This window comes from Hemitrygon akajei, unplaced genomic scaffold (assembly GCF_048418815.1).
Source record: "Hemitrygon akajei unplaced genomic scaffold, sHemAka1.3 Scf000071, whole genome shotgun sequence".
Taxonomy (NCBI): domain Eukaryota; kingdom Metazoa; phylum Chordata; class Chondrichthyes; order Myliobatiformes; family Dasyatidae; genus Hemitrygon; species Hemitrygon akajei.
Genome location: NW_027331957.1, coordinates 2,173,941 through 2,192,444, shown reverse-complemented (window position 1 = coordinate 2,192,444; position 18,504 = coordinate 2,173,941). Strand labels below are relative to the sequence as shown.

Genomic DNA, 18,504 nt, shown 5'->3' with positions numbered 1-18,504 from the left:
CACTTCCTCCTGTGGGATCTCGCTTCCCCATCCCCCTTCCTCCTGTGGGATCTCTCTTCCCCATCCCCCTGCCTTCTGTGTGATCTCTCTTCCCGATCCCTTTCCTCCTGTCGGATCACTTTCCCCATCACCCTTACTGTGGGATCTCTCTTCCCCATTCCCATCCTCTTGTGGGATCTCTCATCCCCATCACTCTTCTTCCTGAGGGATCTCTCTTCCCCATCCACTTCCTCCTCTGGGATCTCGATAACCCATCCCCTTCCTCCTGTGGAGTCTCCCTTCCCCATCCCCCTTCATCGTGTGGGATCTCCTTTACCCATCCCCCTTCCTCCTGTGGGATATCTCTACCCTATCCTCTTCCTCGTGTGGGATCTCCTTTACCCATCCCCCTTCCTCCTGTGGGATATCTCTACCCTATCCCCTTCCTCGTGTGGAATCTCTCTTCCCCATCCCCCTTTGTCATGTAGGATTTCTCTTCCCCATCCCCCTTCGACCTGTGGGAACTCTGTTCCCCATCCCACTTCCTCCTGTGGGATCTCTCTTCCCCATCCCCCTTCCTCCTGTGGGATCTCTCTTCCCCATCCCCCTTCCTCCTGTGGTATCTCTCTTCCCCATCCCCCTTCCTCCTTTGGGAACTCTCTTCCCCATCCTCCTTCCTCGTGTGGGATCTCCTTTACCCATCCCCCTTCCTCCTGTGGGATATCTCTACCCTATCCCCTTCCTCGTGTGGAATCTCCTTTACCCATCCCGCTTCCTCCCAAGCGATCATTTTTCCCCATCCCCCTTCCTCCTGTGGGATCTCTCTTCCCCATCCCTCTTCCTCCTGTTGGATCTCCCTTCACCATCCGCCTTCCTCCTGTGGGATCTCTCCTTCCCATTCCCCTTTCTCCCATAGGATCTCTCTTTTCTATCCCCCTTCGACGTGTGGGAACTCTGTTCCCCATCCCGCTTCCTCCTGTGGGATCTGTCTTCCCCATCCCACTTCCTTCTGTGGGCTTTCTCTTCCCCATCCGCCTTCCTCCGGTGGGATCTCTCCTTCCCATCCCCATTCCTCCCGTAGGATCACTCTTTCCTATCCCCATTCCTCGAGTGGGATCTCTCTTCCCCATCCCCTTCCTCCTGTGGGATCTCTCTTCCCCGTGACCTTTCCTCCTGCAGGATCTCTCTTTCCTATCCCCCTTCCACCTGTGGGAACTCTCTTCCCAATCTCCCCATAACTGTAGTATCTCTTTTCCCCATCCCATTTCCTACTGCGGGATCACTTATCAACATCCAGCTTCCTCCTGTGGGATCTCTCTTCCCCATTCACCTTCCTCCTGAGGGATCTCTTTTCGCGATCTCCTTCCTCCTGTGGGATATCTCTTCCCCATTCCTTTCTTCCTGTGGGATCTCTCTTCCCCATCCGCTTCCCCATGTAGAATTATTTCCTGATTTCCTTCCTCCCCTTCGATCTCCCTTCCTGATTCAGCTTCCTACTGCGGGATTTCTCTACTATATCCACTTCCTCCTCTGGGATCTCTCTTCCCCATCCCTCTTCCTCCTGTGGGATCTCTCTTCCCCATCCCCTTCCTCCTGTGGGATCTCTCTTCCCCATCCCCCTTCCTCCTGTGGGATCTCTCTTCCCCATCCCCCTTTCTCCTGTGGGATCTCTCGTCCCCATCCCCCTTCATCCTGTGGGATCTCTCGTCCCCATCCCCCTTCATCCTGTGGGATCTCTCTTCCCCATCGCCCTTTCTCCTGTGGGATCTCTCTTCCCAACCCCTTCCTCCTGTGGGATCTCTCTTCCCAACCCCTTCCTCCAGTGGGATCTCTCTTCCCAACCCCTTCCTCCAGTGGGATCTCCCTTCCCAACCACTTCATCCTGTGGGATCTCTCTTCCGTATCCACTTCCTCCTGTGGGATCTCTCTTCCCAACCACTTCCTCCTGTGGGATCTCTCTTCCCAACCACTTCCTCCTGTGGGATCTCTCTTCCCAACTCCTTCCTCCTGTGTGATCTCTCTTCCAGATCCCCCTTCCTCCTGTGGGATCTCTCTTCCCCATCCACCTTCCTCCTATGGGATCTCACTTCCCGAACCCTTTACTCCTGTGGTATCTCTCTTCCCCATCCCCCTTCCTCCTGTCGGATCACTTTCCCCATCCCCCTTACTCTGGGATCTGTCTTCCCCATTCCCCTTTCTCCTGTGGGATCTCTCGTCCCCATCCCCCTTCATCCTGTGGGATCTCTCATCCCCATCACTCTTCCTCCTGTGGGATCTCTCTTCCCCATCCCCCTTTCTCCTGTGGGATCTCTCTTCCCCATCCCCCTTCATCCTGTGGGATCTCTCTTCCCCATCCCCCTTTCTCCTGTGGGATCTCTCTTCCCAACCCCTTCCTCCTGTGGGATCTCTCTTCCCAACCCCTTCCTCCAGTGGGATCTCTCTTCCCAACCACTTCATCCTGTGGGATCTCTCTTCCGTATACACTTCCTCCTGTGGGATCTCTCTTCCCAACCACTTCCTCCTGTGGGATCTCTCTTCCCAACTCCTTCCTCCTGTGGGATCTCTCTTCCCCATCCACCTTCCTCCTATGGGATCTCACTTCCCGAACCCTTTACTCCTGTGGTATCTCTCTTCTCCATCCCCTTCCTCCTGTCGGATCACTTTCCCCATCCCCCTTCCTCCTGTGGGATTTCTCTTCCCCATCCCCCTGCCTTCTGTGTGATCTCTCTTCCCGATCCCTTTCCTCCTGTCGGATCACTTTCCCCATCCCCCTTACTGTGGGATCTCTCTTCCCCATTCCCATTCTCTTATGGGATCTCTCATCCCCATCACTCTTCTTCCTGAGGGATCTCTCTTCCCCATCCCCTTCCTCCTCTGGGAGCTCGATAATCCATCCCCTTCATCCTGTGGAATCTCCCTTCCCCATCCCCCTTCCTCGTGTGGGATCTCTTTTACCCATCCCCCTTCCTCCTGTGGGATATCTCTACCCTATCCCCTTCCTCATGTGGAATCTCCTTTACCCATCCCCCTTCCTCCCAAGCGATCATTTTTCCCCATCCCCCTTCCTCCTATAGGATCTCTCTAACCCATCCCCCTTCCTCCTGTGGGATCTCTCTTCCCCATCCCCCTTCCTCCTGTAGGATCTCTCTTCCCCATCCCTCTTCGACCTGTGGGAACTCTGTTCCCCATCCCACTTCCTCCTGTGGGATCTCGCTTCCCCATCCCCCTTCCTCCTGTGGGATCTCTCTTCCCCATCCCCCTGCCTTCTGTGTGATCTCTCTTCCCGATCCCTTTCCTCCTGTCGGATCACTTTCCCCATCACCCTTACTGTGGGATCTCTCTTCCCCATTCCCATCCTCTTGTGGGATCTCTCATCCCCATCACTCTTCTTCCTGAGGGATCTCTCTTCCCCATCCCCTTCCTCCTCTGGGATCTCGATAACCCATCCCCTTCCTCCTGTGGAGTCTCCCTTCCCCATCCCCCTTCATCGTGTGGGATCTCCTTTACCCATACCCCTTCCTCCTGTGGGATATCTCTACCCTATCCTCTTCCTCGTGTGGGATCTCCTTTACCCATCCCCCTTCCTCCTGTGGGATATCTCTACCCTATCCCCTTCCTCGTGTGGAATCTCTCTTCCCCATCCCCCTTCGTCATGTAGGATTTCTCTTCCCCATCCCCCTTCGACCTGTGGGAACTCTGTTCCCCATCCCACTTCCTCCTGTGGGATCTCTCTTCCCCATCCCCCTTCCTCCTGTGGGATCTCTCTTCCCCATCCCCCTTCCTCCTGTGGTATCTCTCTTCCCCATCCCCCTTCCTCCTTTGGGAACTCTCTTCCCCATCCTCCTTCCTCGTGTGGGATCTCCTTTACCCATCCCCCTTCCTCCTGTGGGATATCTCTACCCTATCCCCTTCCTCGTGTGGAATCTCCTTTACCCATCCCGCTTCCTCCCAAGCGATCATTTTTCCCCATCCCCCTTCCTCCTATAGGATCACTCTTCCCCATCCCCCTTCCTCCTGTGGGATCTCCCTTCCCCATCCCTCTTCCTCCTGTTGGATCTCCCTTCACCATCCGCCTTCCTCCTGTGGGATCTCTCCTTCCCATTCCCTTTCTCCCATAGGATCTATCCCCCTTCGACGTGTGGGAACTCTGTTCCCCATCCCGCTTCCTCCTGTGGGATCTGTCTTCCCCATCCCACTTCCTTCTGTGGGATTTCTCTTCCCCATCCGCCTTCCTCCGATGGGATCTCTCCTTCCCATCCCCATTCCTCCCGTAGGATCACTCTTTCCTATCCCCCTTCCTCGAGTGGGATCTCTCTTCCCCATCCCCTTCCTCCTGTGGGATCTCTCTTCCCCGTGACCTTTCCTCCTGCAGGATCTCTCTTTCCTATCCCCCTTCCACCTGTGGGAACTCACTTCCCAATCTCCCCATAACTGTAGTATCTCTTTTCCCCATCCCATTTCCTACTGCGGGATCACTTATCAACATCCAGCTTCCTCCTGTGGGATCTCTCTTCCCCATTCACCTTCCTCCTGAGGGATCTCTTTTCGCGATCTCCTTCCTCCTGTGGGATATCTCTTCCCCATTCCTTTCTTCCTGTGGGATCTCTCTTCCCCATCCGCTTCCCCATGTAGAATTATTTCCTGATTTCCCTCCTCCCCTTCGATCTCCCTTCCTGATTCAGCTTCCTACTGCGGGATTTCTCTACTATATCCACTTCCTCCTCTGGGATCTCTCTTCCCCATCCCTCTTCCTCCTGTCGGATCACTTTCCCCATCCCCCTTCCTCCTGTGGGATTTCTCTTCCCCATCCCCCTGCCTTCTGTGTGATCTCTCTTCCCGATCCCTTTCCTCCTGTCGGATCACTTTCCCCATCCCCCTTACTGTGGGATCTCTCTTCCCCATTCCCATTCTCTTATGGGATCTCTCATCCCCATCACTCTTCTTCCTGAGGGATCTCTCCTTCCCATCCCCATTCCTCCCGTAGGATCACTCTTTCCTATCCCCCTTCCTCGAGTGGGATCTCTCTTCCCCATCCCCTTCCTCCTGTGGGATCTCTCTTCCCCGTGACCTTTCCTCCTGCAGGATCTCTCTTTCCTATCCCCCTTCCACCTGTGGGAACTCACTTCCCAATCTCCCCATAACTGTAGTATCTCTTTTCCCCATCCCATTTCCTACTGCGGGATCACTTATCAACATCCAGCTTCCTCCTGTGGGATCTCTCTTCCCCATTCACCTTCCTCCTGAGGGATCTCTTTTCGCGATCTCCTTCCTCCTGTGGGATATCTCTTCCCCATTCCTTTCTTCCTGTGGGATCTCTCTTCCCCATCCGCTTCCCCATGTAGAATTCTTTCCCGATCTCCTTCCTCCCCTTCGATCTCCCTTCCTGATTCAGCTTCCTACTGCGGGATTTCTCTACTAATCCACTTCCTCCTCTGGGATCTCTCTTCCCCATCACTCTTCCTCCTGTGGGATCTCTCTTCCCCATCCCCCTTTCTCCTGTGGGATCTCTCTTCCCAACCCCTTCCTCCTGTGGGATCTCTCTTCCCAACCCCTTCCTCCAGTGGGATCTCTCTTCCCAACCACTTCATCCTGTGGGATCTCTCTTCCGTATACACTTCCTCCTGTGGGATCTCTCTTCCCAACCACTTCCTCCTGTGGGATCTCTCTTCCCAACTCCTTCCTCCTGTGGGATCTCTCTTCCCCATCCACCTTCCTCCTATGGGATCTCACTTCCCGAACCCTTTACTCCTGTGGTATCTCTCTTCTCCATCCCCTTCCTCCTGTCGGATCACTTTCCCCATCCCCCTTCCTCCTGTGGGATTTCTCTTCCCCATCCCCCTGCCTTCTGTGTGATCTCTCTTCCCGATCCCTTTCCTCCTGTCGGATCACTTTCCCCATCCCCCTTACTGTGGGATCTCTCTTCCCCATTCCCATCCTCTTGTGGGATCTCTCATCCCCATCACTCTTCTTCCTGAGGGATCTCTCTTCCCCATCCCCTTCCTCCTCTGGGATCTCGATAACCCATCCCCTTCCTCCTGTGGAGTCTCCCTTCCCCATCCCCCTTCATCGTGTGGGATCTCCTTTACCCATCCCCCTTCCTCCTGTGGGATATCTCTACCCTATCCTCTTCCTCGTGTGGGATCTCCTTTACCCATCCCCCTTCCTCCTGTGGGATATCTCTACCCTATCCCCTTCCTCGTGTGGAATCTCTCTTCCCCATCCCCCTTCGTCATGTAGGATTTCTCTTCCCCATCCCCCTTCGACCTGTGGGAACTCTGTTCCCCATCCCACTTCCTCCTGTGGGATCTCTCTTCCCCATCCCCCTTCCTCCTGTGGGATCTCTCTTCCCCATCCCCCTTCCTCCTGTGGTATCTCTCTTCCCCATCCCCCTTCCTCCTTTGGGAACTCTCTTCCCCATCCTCCTTCCTCGTGTGGGATCTCCTTTACCCATCCCCCATCCTCCTGTGGGATATCTCTACCCTATCCCCTTCCTCGTGTGGAATCTCCTTTACCCATCCCGCTTCCTCCCAAGCGATCATTTTTCCCCATCCCCTTTCCTCCTATAGGATCACTCTTCCCCATCCCCCTTCCTCCTGTGGGATCTCCCTTCCCCATCCCTCTTCCTCCTGTTGGATCTCCCTTCACCATCCGCCTTCCTCCTGTGGGATCTCTCCTTCCCATTCCCCTTTCTCCCATAGGATCTCTCTTTTCTATCCCCCTTCGACGTGTGGGAACTCTGTTCCCCATCCCGCTTCCTCCTGTGGGATCTGTCTTCCCCATCCCACTTCCTTCTGTGGGATTTCTCTTCCCCATCCGCCTTCCTCCGATGGGATCTCTCCTTCCCATCCCCATTCCTCCCGTAGGATCACTCTTTCCTATCCCCCTTCCTCGAGTGGGATCTCTCTTCCCCATCCCCTTCCTCCTGTGGGATCTCTCTTCCCCGTGACCTTTCCTCCTGCAGGATCTCTCTTTCCTATCCCCCTTCCACCTGTGGGAACTCACTTCCCAATCTCCCCATAACTGTAGTATCTCTTTTCCCCATCCCATTTCCTACTGCGGGATCACTTATCAACATCCAGCTTCCTCCTGTGGGATCTCTCTTCCCCATTCACCTTCCTCCTGAGGGATCTCTTTTCGCGATCTCCTTCCTCCTGTGGGATATCTCTTCCCCATTCCTTTCTTCCTGTGGGATCTCTCTTCCCCATCCGCTTCCCCATGTAGAATTCTTTCCCGATCTCCTTCCTCCCCTTCGATCTCCCTTCCTGATTCAGCTTCCTACTGCGGGATTTCTCTACTATATCCACTTCCTCCTCTGGGATCTCTCTTCCCCATCACTCTTCCTCCTGTGGGATCTCTCTTCCCCATCCCCCTTTCTCCTGTGGGATCTCTCTTCCCAACCCCTTCCTCCTGTGGGATCTCTCTTCCCAACCCCTTCCTCCAGTGGGATCTCTCTTCCCAACCACTTCATCCTGTGGGATCTCTCTTCCGTATACACTTCCTCCTGTGGGATCTCTCTTCCCAACCACTTCCTCCTGTGGGATCTCTCTTCCCAACTCCTTCCTCCTGTGGGATCTCTCTTCCCCATCCACCTTCCTCCTATGGGATCTCACTTCCCGAACCCTTTACTCCTGTGGTATCTCTCTTCTCCATCCCCTTCCTCCTGTCGGATCACTTTCCCCATCCCCCTTCCTCCTGTGGGATTTCTCTTCCCCATCCCCCTGCCTTCTGTGTGATCTCTCTTCCCGATCCCTTTCCTCCTGTCGGATCACTTTCCCCATCCCCCTTACTGTGGGATCTCTCTTCCCCATTCCCATTCTCTTATGGGATCTCTCATCCCCATCACTCTTCTTCCTGAGGGATCTCTCTTCCCCATCCCCTTCCTCCTCTGGGAGCTCGATAACCCATCCCCTTCATCCTGTGGAATCTCCCTTCCCCATCCCTCTTCCTCCTGTTGGATCTCCCTTCACCATCCGCCTTCCTCCTGTGGGATCTCTCTTCCCCATCCCCCTTCCTCCTGTGGGATCTCTCTTCCCCATCCCCTTTCTCCTGTGGGATCTCTCTTCCCCATCCCCGTTCCTCCTGTAGGATCTCTCTTCCCCATCCCCCTTTCTCCTGTGGGATCTCTCTTCCCCATCCCCCTTCCTCCTGTGGGATCCCTCTTCCCCATCCCCCTTCCTCGTGTGGGATCTCCTTTACCCATCCCCCTTCCTCCTGTGGAATCTCTCTTCCCCATCCCCCTTCCTCATGTGGGATCTCCTTTACCCATCCCCCTTCCTCCTGTGGGATATCTCTTCCCCATCCCCCTTCCTCCTATGGGATCTCTCTTCCCCATCCCCTTCCTCCTGTGGGATCTCTCTTCCCCATCCGCCTTCCGCCTGTGGGATCTCTCTTCTCCAGCCCCCTTACTCCTGTGAGACAATGGACAATAGACAATAGGTGCAGAAGTAGACCATTCAGCCCTTCGAGCCTGCACCGCCATTTTGAGATCATGGCTGATCATCTACTATCAATACCCGGTTCCTGCATTGTCCCCATATCCCTTGATTCCCCTATCCATAAGATACCTATCTAGCTCCTTCTTGAAAGCATCCAGAGAATTGGCCTCCACTACCTTCCGAGGCAGTGCATTCCAGAACCCCACAACTCTCTGGGAGAAGTTTTTCCTTAACTCTGTCCTAAATGACCTACCTCTTATTCTCAAACCATGCCCTCTGGTTCTGGACTCTCCCAGCATCTGGAACATATTTCCTGCCTCTATCTTGTCCAATCCCTCAATAATCTTATATGTTTCAATCAAATCCCCTCTCAATCTCCTTAATTCCAGTGTGTACAAGCCCAGTCTCTCTAACCTCTCTGCGTAAGACAGTCCAGACATCCCAGGAATTAACCTCGTGAATCTACGCTGCACTTCCTCTACAGCCAGGATGTCCTTCCTTAACCCTGGAGACCAAATCTGTACACAATACTCCAGGTGTGGTCTCACCAGGGCTCTGTACAAATGCAAGAGGATTTCCTTCCCCTTGTACTCAATTCCCTTTGTAATAAAGGTCAACATTCCATTAGCCTTCTGCACTGCCTGCTGCACTTGCTCATTCACCTTCAGTGACTGATGAACAAGGACTCCTAGATCTCTCTGTATTTCTCCCTTACCTAACTCTACACCGTTCAGATAATAATCTGCCTTCCTGTTCTTACTCCCACTGTGGATAACCTCACACTTATTCACATTAAACGTCATCTGCCAAGTATCTGCCCACTCACCCAGCCTATCCAAGTCACCCTGAATTCTCCTAACATCCTCAGCACATGTCACACTGCCACCCAGCTTAGTATCATCAGCAAATTTGCTGATGTTATTCTCAATGCCTTCATCTAAATCGTTGATGTGAATTGTAAACAGTTGTGGTCCCAATTCCGAGCCCACTGGTCACCACCTGCCATTCCGAGAAACACCCATTCACCGCTACCCTTTGCTTTTTATCTGCCAAACAGTTTTCTATCCATGTCAATGTCTTCCCCCCGATGCCCTGACCTTTGATTTTACCCACCAATCTCCTAAGTGGGGCCTTATCAAATGCCTTCTGAAAATCGAGGTACACTACATCCACTGGATCTCACCCGTCTAACTTCCTGGTTACATCCTCGAAAAACTCCAACAGATTAGTCAAGCATGATTTACCCTTGGTAAATCCATGCTGGCTCGGCCCAATCCTATCACTGTTATCTAGATATGCCACTATTTCATCCTGAATAGTGGACTCTAGCATCTTCCCCAACACCGATGTCAGGCTAACAGGTCGATAGTTCTCTGTTTTCTCCCTCCCTCCTTTCTTAAAAAATGGGATAACATTAGCCATTCTCCAATCCTCAGGAACTGATACTGAATATAAGGAACATTGGAAAATGATTACCAATGCATCCGCAATATCCAGGGCCACCTCCTTTAGTACCCTAGGATGCAGACCATCTGGACCTGGGGATTTGTCAGCCTTCAGTCCCATCAGTCTACTCATCACCGTTTCCTTCCTAATGTCAATCTGTTTCATTTCCTCTGTTACCCTATGTCCTTGGCCCATCCATACATCTGGGAGATTGCTTGTGTCTTCCCTAGTGAAGACAGATCTAAAGTACTCATTAAATTCTTCTGCCATTTCTCTGTTTCCCATAACTATTTCACCCAATTCATTCTTCAAGGGCCCAACACTGTTCTTAACTATCTTCTTTCTCTTCACATACGCAAAAAGCTTTTGCTATCTTCCTTTATATTCCTGGCTAGCTTGCGTTCGTACCTCATTTTTTCTCCCCGTATTGCCTTTTTAGTTAAGTTCTGTTGTTCCTTAAAAACTTCCCAATCATCTGTCCTCCCACTCACCTTAGCTCTGTCATACTTCCTTTTTTTTAATGCTATGCAATCTCTGACTTCCTTTGTCAACCACTGTGGCCCCTTTCCCCCCTTTGAATCCTTCCTTCTCTGGGGATGAACTGATTTTGCACCTTGTGCATTATTCCCAAGAATACCTGCCATTGCTGTCCCACTGTCTTTTCTGCTAGGCTATCCGTCCAGTCAACTTTGGCCAGCTCCTCCCTCATGGCTCCATAGTTTCCCCTGTTCATCTGCAACACTGACACCTCCGAGCTGCCCTTATCCTTCTCAAACTGTAGATAAAAGCATACCATGTTATGGTCACTACCTCCTAATAGCTCCTTTACTTCAAGATCGCTTATCAAATCCTGTTCATTGCACAAGACTAAATCCAGAATAGCCTTGTCCCTGGTCGGCTCTCATACAAGCTGTTCCAAGAATGCATCCCGTACGCACTCTACAAACTCCCTATCCTGGGGTCCAGCACCAAACTGTTTCTCCCAGTTCACCTGCATGTTGAAATCCCCCATCCCCCTTCGTCCTGTGGGATATCTCTACTCCATCCCCTTCCTCGTGTGGAATCTCCTTTACCCATCCCCCTTCCTCCCAAACGATAATTTTTCCGCATCCCCCTTCCTCCTATAGGAACTCCCTTCCCCATCCCTCTTCCTCCTGTTGGATCTCCCTTCACCATCCGCCTTCCTCCTGTGGGATCTCTCTTCCCCATCCCCCTTCCTCCTGTGGGATCTCTCTTCCCCATCCCCTTTCTCCTGTTGGATCTCTCTTCCCCATCCCCGTTCCTCCTGTAGGATCTCTCTTCCCCATCCCCCTTTCTCCTGTGGGATCTCTCTTCCCCATCCCCCTTTCTCCTGTGGGATCCCTCTTCCCCATCCCCCTTCCTCCTGTAGGATCTCTCTTCCCCATCCCCCTTCCTCCTGTGGGATCTCTCTTCCCATCCCCCTTCCTCCTATAGGATCTCACTTTTCCATCCCCCCTTCGACCTGTGGGAACTCTGTTCCCCATCCCACTTCCTCCTGTGGGATCTCTCTTCCCCATCCCCCTTCCTCCTGTTGGATCTCCCTTCCCCATCCCCCTTCCTCCTATAGGATCTCTCTTCCCCATCCCCTTCCTCGTGTAGGATCTCCTTTACCCATCCCTCTTCCTCCTGTTGGATCTCCCTTCACCATCCGCCTTCCTCCTGTGGGATCTCTCCTTCCCATTCCCTTTCTCCCGTAGGATCTCTCTTTTCTATCCCCCTTCGACCTGTGGGAACTCTGTTCCCCATCCCACTTCCTCCTGTGGGATCTGTCTTCCCCATCCCACTTCCTTCTGTGGGATTAATCTTCCCCATCCCACTTCTTCCTGTGGGATCTGTCTTCCCCATCCCACTTCCCTCTGTGGGATTTCTCTTCCCCATCCACCTTCCTCCTGTGTGATCTCTCCTTCCCATCCCCATTCCTCCCGTAGGATCACTCTTTCCTATCCCCCTTCCTCGAGTGGGATCTCTCTTCCCCATCCCCTTCCTCCTGTGGGATCTCTCTTCCCCATCCCCTTCCTCCTGTGGGATCTCTCTTCCCCATCCCCCTTCGACCTGTGGGAACTCTGTTCCCCATCCCACTTCCTCCTGTGGGATCTCTCTTCCCCATCCCCCTTCCTCCTGTGGGATCTCTCTTCCCCATCCCCCTTCCTCCTATAGAATCTCTTCCCCATACCCTTCCTCGTGTAGGATCTCCTTTACCCATCCCCCTTCCTCCTATAGGATCTCTCTTCCCCATCCCCTTCCTCGTGTAGGATCTCCTTTACCCATCCCCCTTCCTCCTATAGGATCTCTCTTCCCCATCCCTCTTCCTCCTGTTGGATCTCCCTTCACCATCCGCCTTCCTCCTGTGGGATCTCTCCTTCCCATTCCCTTTCTCCCGTAGGATCTCTCTTTTCTATCCCCCTTCGACCTGTGGGAACTCTGTTCCCCATCCCACTTCCTCCTGTGGGATCTGTCTTCCCCATCCCACTTCCTTCTGAGGGATTAATCTTCCCCATCCCACTTCTTCCTGTGGGATCTGTCTTCCCCATCCCACTTCCTTCTGTGGGATTTCTCTTCCCCATCCACCTTCCTCCTGTGTGATCTCTCCTTCCCATCCCCATTCCTCCCGTAGGATCACTCTTTCCTATCCCCCTTCCTCGAGTGGGATCTCTCTTCCCCATCCCCTTCCTCCTGTGGGATCTCTCTTCCCCATCCCCCTTCCTCCTATAGGATCTCTCTTCCCCATCCCCCTTCTGTGGGATCTCTCTTCCCCATCCCCTCCCTCCTGTGGGATCTCTCTTCCCCATCCCCTCCCTCCTGTGGGATCTCTCTTCCCCATCCCCCTTCGTCCTCTGGGATCTCTCTTCCCCATCCCCCTTCGTCCTCTGGGATCTCTCTTCCCCATCCCCCATCCTCCTGTAGGATCTCTCTTCCCCATCCCCCATCCTCCTGTGGGATCTCTCTTCCCCATCCCCCTTCCTCCTGTGGGATCTCTCTTCCCCATCCCCCTTCCTCCTGTGGGATATCTCTTCCCCATCCCCCTTCCTCCTGTGGGATCTCTCTTCCCGATCCCCTTCCTCCTATAGGATCTCTCTTCCCGATCCCCTTCCTCGTGTAGGATCTCCTTTACCCATCCCCCTTCCTCCTATAGGAACTCCCTTCCCCATCCCTCTTCCTCCTGTTGGATCTCCCTTCACAATCCGCCTTCCTCCTGTGGGATCTCTCTTCCCCATCCCCCTTCCTACTGTGGGATCTCTCTTCCCCATCCCCTTTCTCCTGTGGGATCTCTCTTCCCCATCCCCCTTCCTCCTGTAGGATCTCTCTTCCCCATCCCCCTTCCTCCTGTGGGATCCCTCTTCCCCATCCCCCTTCCTCCTGTGGGATCCCTCTTCCCCATCCCCCTTCCTCCTGTGGGATCCCTCTTCCCCATCCCCCTTCCTCCTATAGGATCTCTCTTCCCCATCCCCTTCCTCGTGTAGGATCTCCTTTACCCACCCCCCTTCCTCCTATAGGATCTCTCTTCCCCATCCCTCTTCCTCCTGTTGGATCTCCCTTCACCATCCGCCTTCCTCCTGTGGGATCTCTCCTTCCCATTCCTTTTCTCCCATAGGATCTCTCTTTTCTATCCCTCTTCGACCTGTGGGAACTCTGTTCCCCATCCCACTTCCTTCTATGGGATTAATCTTCCCCAGCCCACCTCTTCCTGTGGGATCTGTCTTCCCAATCCCACTTCCTTCTGTGGGATTTCTCTTCCCCATCCACCTTCCTCCTGTGTGACCACTCCTTCCCATCCCCATTACTCCCGTAGGATCACTCTTTCCTATCCCCCTTCCTCGAGTGGGATCTCTCTTCCCCATCCCCTTCCTCCTGTGGGATCTCTCTTCCCCATCCCCTTCCTCCTGTGGGATCTCTCTTCCCCATCCCCCTTCCTCCTGTGGGATCTCTCTTCCCCATCCCCCTTCCTCCTGTGGGATCTCTCTTCCCCATCCCCCTTCCTCCTGTGGGATCTCTCTTCCCCATTCCCTTCCTCCTGTGGGATCTCTCTTCCCCATCCCCCTTCCTCATGTAGGATCTCTTTTCCATCCCCCTTCGAACTGTGGGAACTCTGTTCCCCATCCCACTTCCTCCTGTGGGATCTCTCTTCCCCATCCCCCTTCCTCCTGTGGGATCTCTCTTCCCCATCCCCTTCCTCGTGTAGGATCTCCTTTACCCATCCCCCTTCCTCCTAGAGGATCTCTCTTCCCCATCCCTCTTCCTCCTGTTGGATCTCCCTTCACCATCCGCCTTCCTCCTGTGGGATCTCTCCTTCCCATTCCCTTTCTCCCGTAGGATCTCTCTTTTCTATCCCCCTTCGACCTGTGGGAACTCTGTTCCCCATCCCACTTCTTCCTGTGGGATCTGTCTTCCCCAGCCCACTTCTTCCTGTGGGATCTGTCTTCCCCATCCCACTTCCTTCTGTGGGATTTCTCTTCCCCATCCACCTTCCTTCTGTTAGATCTCTCCTTCCCATCCCCATTCCTCCCGTAGGATCACTCTTTCCTATCCCCCTTCCACCTGTGGGAACTCTCTTCCTAATCCCCCCATAACTGTAGTATCTCTTTTCCCCATTCCATTTCCTACTGCGGGATCACTTATCAACATCCAGCTTCCTCCTGTGGGATCTCTCTTCCCCATCCCTCTTCCTCCTGTGGGATATCGCTTTCCCATCCTCTTCCTCCTGTAGGATCTCTCTTCCCCATCCCCCTTCCTCCTGTAGGATCTCTCTTCCCCATCCCGCTTTCTCCTGTGGGATCTCTCTTTCCCATCCCCTTCCTCCTGTAGGATCTCTCTTCCCCATCCCCCTTCCTCCTGTGGGATCTCTCTTCCCCTTTCTCCTTCCGCCTGTGGGATCTCTCTTCCCCATCCCCCTTCTGTGGGATCTCTCTTCCCCATCCCCTCCCTCCTGTGGGATCTCTCTTCCACATCCCCCTTCCTCCTATAGGATCTCTCTTCCCCATCCCCCTTCGTCCTCTGGGATCTCTCTTCCCCATCCCCTTCCTCCTGTAGGATCTCTCTTCCCCATCCCCCATCCTCCTGTAGGATCTCTCTTCCCCATCCCCCATCCTCCTGTGGGATCTCTCTTCCCCATCCCCCTTCCTCCTGTGGGATATCTCTTCCCCATCCCCCTTCCTCCTGTGGGATCTCTCTTCCCGATCCCCTTCCTCCTATAGGATCTCTCTTCACGATCCCCTTCCTCGTGTAGGATCTCCTTTACCCATCCCCCTTCCTCCTATAGGAACTCCCTTCCCCATCCCTCTTCCTCCTGTTGGATCTCCCTTCACAATCCGCCATCCTCCTGTGGGATCTCTCTTCCCCATCCCCCTTCCTACTGTGGGATCTCTCTTCCCCATCCCCTTTCTCCTGTGGGATCTCTCTTCCCCATCCCCCTTCCTCCTGTAGGATCTCTCTTCCCCATCCCCCTTTCTCCTGTAGGATCTCTCTTCCCCATCCCCCTTCCTCCTGTGGGATCCCTCTTCCCCATCCCCCTTCCTCCTGTGGGATCCCTCTTCCCCATCCCCCTTCCTCCTATAGGATCTCTCTTCCCCATCCCCTTCCTCGTGTAGGATCTCCTTTACCCACCCCCCTTCCTCCTATAGGATCTCTCTTCCCCATCCCTCTTCCTCCTGTTGGATCTCCCTTCACCATCCGCCTTCCTCCTGTGGGATCTCTCCTTCCCATTCCTTTTCTCCCATAGGATCTCTCTTTTCTATCCCTCTTCGACCTGTGGGAACTCTGTTCCCCATCCCACTTCCTTCTATGGGATTAATCTTCCCCAGCCCACCTCTTCCTGTGGGATCTGTCTTCCCCATCCCACTTCCTTCTGTGGGATTTCTCTTCCCCATCCACCTTCCTCCTGTGTGACCTCTCCTTCCCATCCCCATTACTCCCGTAGGATCACTCTTTCCTATCCCCCTTCCTCGAGTGGGATCTCTCTTCCCCATCCCCTTCCTCCTGTGGGATCTCTCTTCCCCATCCCCTTCCTCCTGTGGGATCTCTCTTCCCCATCCCCCTTCCTCCTGTGGGATCTCTCTTCCCCATCCCCCTTCCTCCTGTGGGATCTCTCTTCCCCATCCCCCTTCCTCCTGTGGGATCTCTCTTCCCCATTCCCTTCCTCCTGTGGGATCTCTCTTCCCCATCCCCCTTCCTCCTGTAGGATCTCTTTTCCATCCCCCTTCGAACTGTGGGAACTCTGTTCCCCATCCCACTTCCTCCTGTGGGATCTCTCTTCCCCATCCCCCTTCCTCCTGTGGGATCTCTCTTCCCCATCCCCTTCCTCGTGTAGGATCTCCTTTACCCATCCCCCTTCCTCCTAGAGGATCTGTCTTCCCCATCCCACTTCCTTCTGTGGGATTTCTCTTCCCCATCCACCTTCCTCCTGTGTGACCTCTCCTTCCCATCCCCATTACTCCCGTAGGATCACTCTTTCCTATCCCCCTTCCTCGAGTGGGATCTCTCTTCCCCATCCCCTTCCTCCTGTGGGATCTCTCTTCCCCATCCCCTTCCTCCTGTGGGATCTCTCTTCCCCATCCCCCTTCCTCCTGTGGGATCTCTCTTCCCCATCCCCCTTCCTCCTGTGGGATCTCTCTTCCCCATCCCCCTTCCTCCTGTGGGATCTCTCTTCCCCATTCCCTTCCTCCTGTGGGATCTCTCTTCCCCATCCCCCTTCCTCCTGTAGGATCTCTTTTCCATCCCCCTTCGAACTGTGGGAACTCTGTTCCCCATCCCACTTCCTCCTGTGGGATCTCTCTTCCCCATCCCCCTTCCTCCTGTGGGATCTCTCTTCCCCATCCCCTTCCTCGTGTAGGATCTCCTTTACCCATCCCCCTTCCTCCTAGAGGATCTCTCTTCCCCATCCCTCTTCCTCCTGTTGGATCTCCCTTCACCATCCGCCTTCCTCCTGTGGGATCTCTCCTTCCCATTCCCTTTCTCCCGTAGGATCTCTCTTTTCTATCCCCCTTCCTCCTAGAGGATCTCTCTTCCCCATCCCTCTTCCTCCTGTTGGATCTCCCTTCACCATCCGCCTTCCTCCTGTGGGATCTCTCCTTCCCATTCCCTTTCTCCCGTAGGATCTCTCTTTTCTATCCCCCTTCGACCTGTGGGAACTCTGTTCCCCATCCCACTTCTTCCTGTGGGATCTGTCTTCCCCAGCCCACTTCTTCCTGTGGGATCTGTCTTCCCCATCCCACTTCCTTCTGTGGGATTTCTCTTCCCCATCCACCTTCCTTCTGTTAGATCTCTCCTTCCCATCCCCATTCCTCCCGTAGGATCACTCTTTCCTATCCCCCTTCCACCTGTGGGAACTCTCTTCCTAATCCCCCCATAACTGTAGTATCTCTTTTCCCCATTCCATTTCCTACTGCGGGATCACTTATCAACATCCAGCTTCCTCCTGTGGGATCTCTCTTCCCCATTCACCTTCCTCCTGAGGGATCTCTTTTCGCGATCTCCTTCCTCCTGTGGGATATCTCTTCCCCATTCCTTTCTTCCTGTGGGATCTCTCTTCCCCATCTGCTTCCCCATGTAGATTTCTTTTCCCGATCTCCTTCCTCCCCTTCGATCTCCCTTCCTACTGCGGGATCTCTCTACTATATCCACTTCCTCCTCTTGGGATCTCTCTTCCCCATCCCTCTTCCTCCTGTGGGATATCGCTTTCCCATCCTCTTCCTCCTGTAGGATCTCTCTTCCCCATCCCCCTTCCTCCTGTAGGATCTCTCTTCCCCATCCCGCTTCCTCCTGTGGGATCTCTCTTCCCCTTTCTCCTTCCGCCTGTGGGATCTCTCTTCCCCATCCCCCTTCCTCCTGTGGGATCTCTCTTTCCCATCCCCTTCCTCCTGTAGGATCTCTCTTCCCCATCCCCCTTCCTCCTGTGGGATCTCTCTTCCCCTTTCTCCTTCTGCCTGTGGGATCTCTCTTCCCCATATCCCTTCCTTCTGTGGGAATTCTCTTCCGAATCCCCTTCCTCTGTGGTATCTCTCTTTCCCATCCCCCTACCACCTGTTGGGTCTCTCTTCCTGATTCTGCTTCCTCCTGTGGGATCTCTCTTCCACATCCCCCATCCTCCTGTGGGATCTCTCTTCCCCAGCCCCCTTCCTCCTGTGGGACAATGGACAATAGACAATAGGTGCAGAAGTAGACCATTCAGCCCTTCGAGCCTGCACCGCCATTTTGAGATCATGGCTGATCATCTCCTATCAATACCCGGTTCCTGCATTGTCCCCATATCTCGATTCCCCTATCCATAAGATACCTATCTAGCTCCTTCTTGAAAGCATCCAGAGAATTGGCCTCCACTACCTTCCGAGGCAGTGCATTCCAGAACCCCACAACTCTCTGGGAGAAGTTTTCCCTTAACTCTGTCCTAAATGACCTACCCCTTATTCTCAAACCATGCCCTCTGGTACTGGACTCTCCCAGCATCTGGAACATATTTCCTGCCTCTATCTTGTCCAATCCCTTAATAATCTTATATGTTTCAATCAGATCCCCTCTCAATCTCCTTAATTCCAGTGTGTACAAGCCCTGTCTCTCTAACCTCTCTGCGGCAGACAGTCCAGACATCCCAGGAATCAACCTCGTGAATCTACGCTGCACTTCCTCTACA

At 53.8% G+C, this 18,504-nt stretch overlaps 2 protein-coding genes across 3 annotated transcripts in view; one reads left to right on the top strand and one right to left on the bottom strand.

Moving 5' to 3' along the window:
• LOC140722181 (NACHT, LRR and PYD domains-containing protein 3-like) overlaps positions 1 to 18,504 on the top strand; it is a 73,559-nt gene that overhangs the window by 25,868 nt on the left and 29,187 nt on the right. The window lies entirely within an intron of this gene.
• LOC140722177 (uncharacterized) overlaps positions 1 to 18,504 on the bottom strand; it is a 33,442-nt gene that overhangs the window by 812 nt on the left and 14,126 nt on the right. The window contains exon 4 of one of the 2 annotated variants that reach the window (XM_073036967.1): positions 10,498 to 10,635. The exons of the other annotated variant lie outside the window; for it this stretch is intronic. Within the exon in view, the coding sequence (XP_072893068.1) occupies positions 10,498 to 10,635 (138 nt within the window). The remainder of the gene's footprint in view (positions 1 to 10,497; positions 10,636 to 18,504) is intronic. 2 annotated transcript variants of the gene reach the window in all.